Consider the following 11,510-nt stretch of genomic DNA (forward strand, 5'->3'; position numbering starts at 1 on the left):
TTCCATGTAGAACATTGTAAGGCTCGTACTTTAATGAGTTAACAATTTGTATGCGCTTATTGACGCATCTTTATGCAAATTAATTTTCATGAAAACAACAAAATCAACTACAAATACTTCTCTTTTATAAGGTGCGCAGCGCATCTCCAATAATCTCTTAACCCACTCTTAAATATAATATAAAATATTAGACTCCTAGTAAGTTAATACAAATTTAAGAGTCTCAACCCCAACAATATTCTTTATACTTGCTCTTAAGTTAATATTTTATTCTTGTTTGGGCTTGTATATGATACAAATTCAAATGTAATTGGAGGGAATGGATATTTTATTGTAAAAAATAAGTTAACAGCTTTGTAGTGTCTCTTAACTTTGAGAAGAGAGGAGAGAGAAACAAGAGGCTCTTAGTGATATGAAGAGCTACTAAGAGTCTCTTGGAGCAAAAATTTCCTTCTCCCTCCTCAAATTTCAATTTAAGAGCTTATTTAAGAGCATCTCCAATAGACTCTTTATTTGAGATCTTAAATTAAAAAATAAAGAGCCATGCCAAATTTTGAGCTCCAAGAGACTCTTAGAGCAACTCCAATGCAATGCTATACTTGGTTCTATTGCTATATTATAGCATCAAAAGTAAAAAAACTCAACTCCAAAGGGGTGCTATATTTGGATGCATCCATGCATAGATGCATCCTTGGTTCTATATTTGAAACCAAGGATGGATCCATCCATGTTGCCACATCATCTTAGCATTGGAGATATTTAATAAAATTTATAGAAGTTAGGTAAAAGTTAATGAGTTGGTTAAATTTGAAACTAGTTATAGAACTTAGCATTGGAGTGCAAGTTTTATTTTAGCACCAAAAAACACTTTTTGGTGCTATATTATAGCAATAGCAATAGATATATGGCATCTAGCATTGGACTTGCTCTTAGAGGCTTTTTAAAAGCTTAAGAGTCTCTTCTCTCTCCTCAATTATAGGAGCCACTAGATAGCTCTTAACTAATATTTTATTACAAGTTTGTTCCACTTACTCTCTTTCTTTCCACATTTCTTTTGTCTTTTTGTGAGTTCAATGTACTTTTAATAATATAAAAATAAATAAAGAGTGGATATAAAGAACATTGTTGGAGGACATGTACACTAAATTGCTAAGAGCTAATAATTTATAAGTATTATATTTAAGAGTGATTCTAAGAGTCTATTGGAGATGCTCTAAGAGTCTTTTGGAGATGCTCTTATATATTTGTCATTCATAGCTGGCAAACAAGGAGTGTTTCCTCCACAAAATCCTTTTCGTGAGTTCTTTGGGAGATACGGAATTTCCACAACCCCTCCTCGTTACTTTGCTCCCTCTCCACTCCGTAGCCCTCAAGCCGTCCCATTGGATTTCATAGAGAAAGTCAACAAAAAGATCTCTAAGGAAACATTCACCTCATGCCTAAATATGGACTCCTCCCATTCTTCCGACTATCAAGCTCACTCCCCAACTCACCTAGAGGACGCCACTAGCTTTCATATCTCAACAACACGCCCTTTAAACTGTGACTCAAAACTAGAGTCTTGGTTCGAAAAGTTAAGCAGTTAAGCCTGACAAGGGAAAAGACAAGCTAGTGGAAGAACCTTCACCTCATACTACACCACAAGACTCTTCTCATCAACCAAACACAAAGAGTATTCCCTCCCTCAGGACGTGCCCGAAGAGAGGTCATCTGACTTTGTCATTTCTTTTCCTGAGAGTTGTCCAGAAAGATTGAACACCCGACGATTGAGTCTCGGGAAGAAAATCTAGACTAGAGCACACTTCCAGATAAATTTACACTTTCTGCAACGGTGATTGAGAACCTTAAGAAGGCTGCAGATAGGATGTCCTGGACTATGATCAAATCCATACAGATGTGCTTTAAAACTCCTCCGACAAGACTGATTTCAGAGTTTCAATTTCGTGACAAATACTATCAAGGTGTAGTTTTTGAGTTTGTTAAATATCGTTAGGTTGCACTCACTTAGATTGAATGGAATGAAGAGATAATAGAATGAAAAATTATAAATAACTTTTATTAGCTAGATTCGTAGTATTACACACATACACATTTTGATTTATTAGCGTTTAAGAGAACACACATAGCATGTACAGAGAGCAATACTGTTGCTCCGCAAGCATGCCTTATAGTTGAATGATGATAATTTACAACCATGCACAATCCTCTGTTTGTTTATGTTATGATAGAGTTTTCTTGCCGTTTCTTTTCTATCCAGCATGACGTGTGTTTTTAGATGAATGTGTTTATTCGTGATTATTTATATACAACTGATCAAGAATTCAAGATCAACATTTTCGACGAATTTAGAGTTCAGTCCCAATTCCAAACTGCAAAACACTGCTTCTTATACAGCAACTTGCGCTGCAGCTAGCCGCGCTATAGGTACCCTGCATTCAAGATGATACAAGTTTTATGTTTTTCTTTAGAAAACTTATACTGAGAAAATAAAACAAAGATACAAGTGCAACGAAGGAAATCGGCAGTTGAAATTCAGTTGCATAGTTGTATTGTTGAAAAAACAGGACTACTAGATTTATTGTTACCGGAATGGAGAACAAGAGACATAGTCCAGCCCAGCCTGGGCAAAAAAAGCAACGGAAGATGGCTCTCCCCCATGTTCCCCACATATTCCAACCTGTTTGTCATCATCATATACGTATTTAGATCTCAACAAACAAGAAAATTGAATTCACAGACTGCAATCTTAGAACTGCTTCCATAATTTTTTCCATTGTTTGCTTTTAAGGTAGTGTAAATAACTGTAAATCCTGCAGTACCATACCCATACATTGGAGCCGGGCATTGTACGTGTCTACAGTGTGCTATGAATTCAGTTGGAGAATACTGAGTATCGACTCTATCAATTGCAAGATTTTGACCTATCATTCTGAGGTATGCATAATCAAGAATACGATATATTTACAGTTTTATCCAAAAAGTGATTTTATATTGTATGATGATATTAATACATTTATGGAACTTCAGATGGTCAGGTTCTGCAGGGAAACTCAATCCAATCTATGTATACATCAGAGGTTATGCCTGGCAAGCATGGTCAGATATTGGTCTAAGAACACAAGAAATGGACTTGTGATGCCAAAGTGGCAACATGTACTTTGTAAAATGATTTTCCTAATGAGTTAAAAACAGATACTTGAAACAAAGAGATGATGGAAATATTCATTATAAGAAGTTCCAGTATGTAATATGTAACTGCAAGCACTTCCATATAGTAAAATAAAATTGCAATCACCTTCAAGTTCGGCCTAGCTGCTCGGCCTCTTTCAGTTGCCATCTTGACAAGTTGACCTACACCTTTCTGGTCAAGTACCTGAGCCAACACTTTCCATTATTAATATCAAGAAAGCAACAGTAAACTTTTAACAATAGTTCCGCTGACTTTAATAAAAGTCTCATGTGACCTCATGTTAGATTTCTAACCTCAAATGGATCACTCTGGAGAATGCCTTGGGCTAGGTATATGGGAAGAAATTTGCCAACATCATCTCTACTATATCCAAATGTCATCTGTGTGAGGTCATTTGTCCCAAAGGAGAAGAATTCTGCCTCCATTGCAATCTACAATAAATTTCGTATATAAGACATAAGCAATATGTATTACTTGAAGATATGATGATTCGCTCGTAGGCCGTTAGGTTGAGAGCATCATATCATAACACTTTAGTGACAAATCATTTCAACTGACCTCATCCGCAACAAGAGCAGCTCTAGGAATCTCTATCATGGTGCCCACCTTGTAGCTCAAGGATGAGCCCATCTCTGAGAATACTGTTTTTGCGACAGTGTGAACAAGATTAACTTGATGTCTCAATTCCTGCAGTTTACTAGGGCAGTCATTTATGAGATTTGCCATAATTGCTGTTCAAAAGGAGGGTAACAGTCTAACAGACAAAAGATGGCATTGCAGATAGATATAGTAATTGTGTAGCATAATCAGATAGTTCGCATATAAACTAAGATACATTTGTCATACCAAGCTAAATTAAGAAGAAATATAAAGGAAGATTCATGCCTGGGGAGTTCCTACGAGGGGAACCATAATCTCTGGAAAGACTGTAAAACCCTGGTTGCTCAGAGACAAAGAAGCCTGAAAAATTGCTCGCACTTGCATTTCTGTCAGCTCTGGGTAAGAAATTCCTAGCCTGTATATGTGCATTTGAATCTGATATCAGTAATTACGATTCAGTTAAATTTCTTGACTACACTATAACAAGTTTTGGAAGACCGATTTGCTCAAGTCCTTTTAAAAGTCCAAGCATCTCTATTCACTAGGTATTGATCTAGTACATGAGATCCCCAGTAAGACAAAGTTGCCTAATGCATTCGTACTAATAGCAGTATAATGTACTACAGCCTATTTTTAAAAGCCATTTAATCATGTCTAGGAATTATTCTAAACAGAATGAGAAAGTACTTGTTTGATGAAACTTCGGATTAAGAAGCTTAAGAGATAGACAACAACACCTGCATCCACGGAAGCCAAGCATGGGATTCACTTCTGATAATTTCTCAATCCTCGAGTAAACTTCATCTTCACTCATTCCAGTTTCGCTAGTTAGTTCGCCAACGATCTCTTCCAGGTCACCTTCTGGCAGAAATTCATGAAGTGGAGGGTCCAAAAGTCTGATTGTCACTGGAAGCCCTGTAGATTGAATAAATTATTATAATTTCTCAAAACAGATGAAACTTAAAATCAGTCAGCTGATCAACATATAGTACATAGTAAAACAATTACTCAAGACTCAATCGTGACTCTGTTACTATTCACAAGTAAACTAGATGCCAAATCTGAACACAAAAGCAGAAATTAATGTTCATTTCGTCAAAGCCTTGAACCTACCAAAATTTTGCTATAGTAGCGATCAACCCCCTAAATATATAGGGATTAGATAGATATAATATATGTCTATCAGTGATAATAATGTACCATCCATTGCACGGAAAATGCCCTCAAAGTCGGATCTTTGATAAGGCAACAACAAGTCAAGGGCTGCCTTCCTCTGCTCATGTGTAACTGCCATTATCATCTTCCTTACAGCCTTTATCCTCTCATCAGAAGCAAAGAACTGTAAAACCCGAAGCAAAATAACTTAGAAACTAATATTACAAATTTAGGATGCACTGATAAATAAGTATGGCCTCTCTTATTTAAAGTATACAATGTATGTTGATTTAATCCTTACAGAAGTAGACAATAATATGCGAACTTCACTGAAATTTCTTTCCAGAAGGATAATAATATGAAATGCAACTGTGTTGGTTTTGTTAAGTAACTATCTAAAACCTTAAGGTGTCAGAGGAAGGCCCCAACATGATCTTAAATTGTTCAACACTCACCTCAACTGTACAATTGCAGACAACAGACAGATTCAAGACCAGACAGACAGCAGACAGAGCTCAGGCGCGGGAGACTCAAGTTTGATTTTTGTGAGCCCCTCATAATTTATTAAAGACACGAAGACAAATTTATGCCCCGAAAGATCTGCACCCGTGATCAACTCTCGACCCAAAAATGGGCTTTCAACTGAGGGGGAATGATAGAATACAATATGATCCAGGTAAGCCCTCCTAACACCTTCAGGCTTTAGGAAAGTTGGTCACTTAACAGGTTTCATATCTTTCCTCAACACAAAAACTTAAAAATATTATTCAGAAACAGTAATATGCCTAGTCTTCATATATAAATTATTGTATTTTGATTATACCTTCTACAGTTCTACAAGTTCTTAAATTTCTATAAAACATACGTTTGAAGGTAAAAATCTGTTGCACTTGGCACAGACTAGAAGAAGAAGTAATGCTACGAAGACAAGAAATATAAAATTACCATGTGCTCAGTTCTACAGAGTCCAATTCCTTCAGCACCATTTTTCCGTGCTGCCAATGCATCGTCAGGCGTATCAGCATTTGCCATAACCTTTCACAAAGCAAATTGTCATCTCGCAACATTCACAAAGCTAGGGATCGGTTAAACAAAAAGATATGAAGTAATTGGCCGCTGTACCTTGAGCTGTCTTATTTCATCAGCCCAGGACATGAAGGTCTCTAAATCACTACTCAAAGCTGGAGGAGAAAGAGGTTGTTTTCCCATTATCACTTCACCTGTAGAACCATTGAGTGAGATCCAGTCTCCTTCATAAATCACCAAATCTCCAATCACAACCAACTGCACCACAACAAATACATTATCATGACTGCACTAGAAGTTCTGCAGTATCAAGTATCAACATTAAGACCTTAAACAAAATACCTTTTCGCTATCATTCACACGGATGTCAGCACAACCAGAAACACAACATTTTCCCCAGCCACGGGCTACGACAGCTGCATGAGAAGTCATCCCCCCTCTAGCAGTCAATATCCCTGCAGCAGCATGCATACCACCAACATCTTCTGGACTAGTTTCTGTTCTTACCTGCAATCATTACTACATATAATGAGTCCAACCTAAACATTTGAAACAAGGCGAAAAAGCTGGAAGGTGTTCTTGCCTAACTTATAGCTTATCTGTTGTTAATGATAGATCGTATAAGAATAAGAACCAGTGTCAGCTTACCAAGATGGCACTTTTTCCTTGTGCATGCCAAGCTTCAGCATCTTCAGCACTAAATACAACTTGCCCTATTGCGGCTCCTGGAGATGCAGGCAATCCCGTGGCTACCACTTTGTCTTTGTAAGCCGAAGGATTTTCAAACTAGATGAATAAAGACGCAAGATTGTTATTTAAAGAAATATGCAAAGTCGACAGGTTCTTCTGTTTAAGTTATGCTAGGTTGCCTGCCAAATGCAAATTTTGCAACATATATATAGAAGATATTAATATGGTTAATCAGATAGGAGTTGTGGATGTTCTATCATGATTAGAAAAGATATTGCTGCAAAGTTTTCGACCATCTGACCAGGATTTTTGTATCTCTTGACAGAAATATTGATGGCACTCAAAAGTTTAGAAATGCAGAACGTGCATTCTACTAATACATGAGACTCTGTTTGATACTCAGAGTTAAATATATGCTGCTTATTTAGATAGAATATCAGCTGCATTGCATATAAGTTAAGCTCCCTCTACAAAATGTATACCTGCGGGTGAAGAAGCTGATCCAGATGCTGTGGCTCCACCATCTTAATTGCAGTGCGAGCATCAACAAGTCCTTCATTGACCATGTCTACCGCAATTTTCACTGCACCTTGACCTGTGCGTTTGCCTGATCGACATTGCAGCATCCACAACCTATTTTCTTGAACAGTGAATTCTATGTCCTGTAATCAACAAAGAAGCATTTTATATTTTTACAGTTACAGTAATTCTGCATATGTAAGAACGACATCTTTTGAATTTAATATATTATCAGCTAAGATACTGAAAAAGTATGCCAAGCAATATGACTTCAAACTGTTACAAATTTACCATCATATCTTTATAGTGTCGCTCTAAGATTTCACAATTCTCCACGAGCTCCTTGTAAGCATCAGGCATGCAATTTTTCATGGTGTTCAGGTCTTCTGGTGTTCTAATTCCAGCAACCACATCCTCTCCCTGTTGAAAGATGCTTATCAGCCAAGTAATAGAAGCATTATAAGTAAGCCTTCATAATTATCTATGATAAAAAGTCATAGTGAATGTAGCACTTTCAGACCTGAGCATTGATTAGAAACTCCCCATAGAGCTTCTTTTCACCTGTACTTGGGTTTCTTGTGAAGAGGACACCTGTACCGGATGTGTTCCCCATGTTCCCAAACACCATAGTTTGAATATTCACAGCCGTTCCCTTTAATCCAGTTATCTGATTGATGCTTCTGTACTTGTTGGCCCTTGGACTGTCCCAGGAGTCAAAAACTGCATTTATGGCCAACTGCATCTGTTTCTTTGGATCTGCACAGGAAGACAAGCAAGCAGAACAGAAATCAGAAGCTATTTTCTCTTGATCTAGTGAACATAATGAGTTGGTGACCATACTTGATACCTGAAGGAAACTTTCCACCAGTAGCTTTGATGTAGACCTTCTTGTACTGCTCCACAAGTTCTTGAAGATCAGCAGCAGTTAGATCAGTGTCTTCCTTAACCCCTTTCACAGCTTTTAAATTTTCTAGTTCTTCCTCGAAAGAGGAGTGTGGAATTCCCATCACCTTCCAAGAAACAGAAATTTGTGAACAACTTTAAAACAAATAAATCCAGATAATAGATTACAGTAAAAGCAATTTAAAAACTTCATGTCGTTTGGCCAAATCCAAAAGGAAACAGAAACCTAAAGTGTTTAGAAGTAAGAGGAAACTACATACAACATTTCCAAACATGTCAAGAAAACGCCTATATGAATCATACGCAAAGCGCTCTCCACTTTTGGAAGCCAAGCCAGCAACTACGTCATCGTTGAGTCCTAGATTCAGGACAGTGTCCATCATACCAGGCATCGATATCTAAAAGTGAGAATAATAGCAAGTGGTAAAAAAAGCAGCTGATACAAGCAAGTAATACAGACAAAGCAACATAATCTTCTGAGTTCATTAAGATAGTCAAAATATTCCCGGTCATGCAAACCTATCCAGCAACTAGGAATTTTTCTAAAGTTAATTAAGTAATTATCACTGTCAGTAATAGATACGTACTGCGGCACCAGATCGAACAGAAAGGAGAAGAGGCTTAGATGAATCACCAAGGAATGCACCCATGTCTTCCTGCACGAACTCCAGTCCTTCCAGTATCTCTTCCCATAGTCCTTGTGGCAGACTCTTTCCATTTTTTTGATATTCCTGGCATGCTTCGGTGGAAATAGTGAAGCCTGGAGGGACTGACAAACCAATGCTTGCCATTTCAGCCAGATTTGCTCCTTTGCCTCCAAGCTAAATACACATATATGGTACAAATACAAAAAATTTCATCCATAAAAGACGTTTCACACTGACATATAATCATAGACAGCAACTGAAAGAAATGTGCCACCACTGAGGAATGTATAATTCAAAATACAGTTTCAAGCTTAAAAATGAAGATCAGTTAAACAAAGGTGAATTAACTCAGAGAATTAAGTCATAAGCATGAGAAGACATTTAGATTTCCTAAGACATAATAACTTAATAAGAAATCACAGATTTTAATTGTGGTCTCAATCACTCAATGGGCTTATAGCAATGCATTCTTCGATCACAAAAATGGGCTCGAGCAAGGGACATACTAAACAGCATGTTACATATTAAGCTATGTTCCTTACATTTTAGAAGATCCTAACAAGTTATTATAGTGGAATGATGAGCTGACAATACTTACCAAAGACTTCATAGCCTTGTTGCCATCACAATTTCCTTTCCCAAATGTGAATACTCTCTGCACGAAAACAGAGAAAGCACAGACTTATATCTAAGCATCTCCAGTTAAAGAAAGCCATTTGTACGAGTTCTTTTTACATCAGTGAGCTAAACTAAATATTACCTTCATGGTTCCTAACAGCAAAAAGCTTTCAAGATTTTGGTTGATGAGTAAAATGAAAAGATTGCTAGTTCTTATATAGTGATTACAGACAAAAAGATGCATGCATGGTGAAGATACAGTAATAGGACAAATTTAGAGTATTAAGATGATAAGTAGATAACTGCAACAGCCGACGTATGTACTTGTGTCAAAACCATTCCCATCCCCTATAGGCTGTAACAACCTTTTACATTGGAATTGATGATACCTGATCCTGATGCAATCTTATCTAGTTCAATCACTGATCCTTTTTTCTTTCGTCACAAAAATTGCACAAAGCCAGATCAAATAATTTCATATTGTTGAATTTTATTTAGCAGAGTAAAATTCCAATTCAGGGAAGAATTACAAGTGTGCTATGAAATGTACCTTTTTGGAAACCTTGGCAGGGTCTGATATTGGAGTAAGAATAGCTTGAGACCGGTTTGGACCCCGAGCTGGAGTCTCACGACTATTTGGCGAGTGGCAGCAACTGAGTCGAACTCGACTCGTCCTCTGCCCCACGGGAATAGGTAAAGGTCCAACACTATCAATCTGCTGGTCTGCATACTTTTCCTTGAACAATCTTTGTGTATACACATCCCCTGTATTTCTAATACACCTCGAAAGCATACTGCTGCCATAAGATGAAGACATTCACTTCACTTCACTGCAGATTCCAAAAAATTAAAATAAAATCACACTTAACATATTTGTGTACAAAATCTAATCTACTTAGGCGCGATCAATATTTTTGTGTGTGTTATGCATTAATTTTATTACCTTTTTATGATATATAATTAGTCATGGAAGAGTTTAGTATTCTTTCCATTCTTGCATCCAATAAACACACAGGAATCTTGGTTCAGATCAAACAATTTACAAATCAGGATTAACAATTTTTTCTCGTTGGAGACATAGTAGCCCGATTTAACGGAAAAAAAACGCTAGTACTATGGAGCATCAATTATTTATCTGGACCGAACCGAAACACTTGTACCAGAATTAAATTTCATTGTCCTGTAACTGAATGTCGAAAATTGCAGACTCAAACAGAAACGTAAGGTGCAAATATTAGCTAAAAGTTTGAACTAACGAAATATATCCTAGGCAGCTGAAACTTAGTTGTAATACTCAGCAGGCTCATCAAGCATGCAACTACAACATAAAAGCGTACCTGTGCAGCTTCAAATGATGATATATGTACAGGTATAAATATATATATACTGATTCTTGAAACAATTAAAAATGGTGTTTCTTGCAAGACATGAAACTGTGATCATACCCAATAAAGCTGGACTTCACTTGAGCCTTTCATCGTAATTTCCCGTACTACCCCTTCTGGCCAAAATTTTCTAATCCATATATATTGTTATCTATAATATTATAATTCTGAATTTGCATACCATTAACTTTATGTTTTTCTTGTTGCACTTGTCTCTCTCGTATATTTTCTGATAATTTTATTATCTACTTTTAGTTTACTCACGCTTCAAATCCATTTTCAATTGTCTCTTTAATCATGTTTTTTTCCATCTAATATTAATATTGTGATCCATATAACGTTTACCTATAAAGACACACTAATAATCATTTGTTTAATAATTGGATGATAAATTTTTATTAATTATAATTATACTAATAATAATGATCTCAGCATGCACTAAAATGTTTTATCAATCAAAATTTTTTTATCTAACTAAAAATATTTGTTAGTGTTCGTTAATAAAAAGACTACAGAACTATAGAGGGACCAAGAAGAAAGTAAGGGTATACTTGTGATAAACGACCAGGGTGAGAGAAGGATAATTTAGGAAGTTTATATGTTCTGTGGGACACTTGCTAATGTCGTGGGACAAAGGTGTCATACGTTTTGAGAATATACTTTTTCGCCAAAAGGGGCTCGCCACGTGGCTTACTATGAGACACAGAGTGAAATGTGCCATCCTTGCTCTCTCCTGCACTACCTTATCTTCTTAATTTCATTTCCCAACATGCTTTG

General features: G+C 36.6%; 1 protein-coding gene and 1 long non-coding RNA gene across 5 annotated transcripts; one reads left to right on the forward strand and one right to left on the reverse strand.

Annotated features, from left to right (window-relative positions):
• Window positions 1–1,839: 1,839 nt before the first annotated feature.
• On the forward strand, window positions 1,840–3,151 carry LOC108196249 (uncharacterized). The gene is made up of 3 exons (XR_001801733.2): window positions 1,840–1,961; window positions 2,817–2,934; window positions 3,028–3,151. It is a non-coding gene; the product is annotated as an uncharacterized LOC108196249 (long non-coding RNA).
• LOC108196248 (pyruvate, phosphate dikinase, chloroplastic) lies at window positions 2,033–10,931 on the reverse strand. Of its 4 annotated transcripts, none has more exons than XM_017363444.2 (21): window positions 10,794–10,931; window positions 9,899–10,178; window positions 9,329–9,385; window positions 8,671–8,904; window positions 8,344–8,481; window positions 8,028–8,190; window positions 7,701–7,936; window positions 7,472–7,600; window positions 7,144–7,323; window positions 6,620–6,757; window positions 6,314–6,478; window positions 6,068–6,229; window positions 5,891–5,980; window positions 4,991–5,129; window positions 4,528–4,705; window positions 4,076–4,205; window positions 3,749–3,877; window positions 3,484–3,621; window positions 3,296–3,373; window positions 2,586–2,677; window positions 2,033–2,429 (listed from the first exon to the last, which is right to left on the reverse strand). In XM_017363444.2, exons 2-21 carry the CDS (start codon window positions 10,163–10,165, stop codon window positions 2,387–2,389), a joined length of 2,886 nt encoding a protein of 961 aa, XP_017218933.1. In that variant the 5' UTR covers window positions 10,166–10,178; window positions 10,794–10,931; the 3' UTR covers window positions 2,033–2,386. The 4 variants fall into 4 exon arrangements, with proteins under 4 accessions (XP_017218933.1, XP_017218932.1, XP_017218935.1 ...); XM_017363443.2 differs by having other exon boundaries at window positions 10,686–10,803; XM_017363446.2 differs by lacking the exon at window positions 10,794–10,931 and adding an exon at window positions 10,686–10,782 and having other exon boundaries at window positions 9,899–10,145.
• Between the last annotated feature and the right edge of the window lie 579 nt (window positions 10,932–11,510).

This window comes from Daucus carota, chromosome 7 (genome assembly GCF_001625215.2).
Source record: "Daucus carota subsp. sativus chromosome 7, DH1 v3.0, whole genome shotgun sequence".
Lineage (NCBI taxonomy): Eukaryota > Viridiplantae > Streptophyta > Magnoliopsida > Apiales > Apiaceae > Daucus > Daucus carota.

Excerpts from the sequence above, each read along its gene's own strand:
- LOC108196248 (XM_017363444.2), bottom strand. The coding sequence starts at position 10,165 with ATGTCTTCATCTTATGGCAGCAGTATGCTTTCGAGGTGTATTAGAAAT. Across the intron at positions 6,479-6,619 it reads AAGGAAAAAGTGCCATCTTG|GTAAGAACAGAAACTAGTCC; the intron begins GTAAGCTGACAC and ends TAATGATTGCAG. Across the intron at positions 2,430-2,585 it reads GTCTCTTGTTCTCCATTCCG|GGTACCTATAGCGCGGCTAG; the intron begins GTAACAATAAAT and ends TCTTGAATGCAG.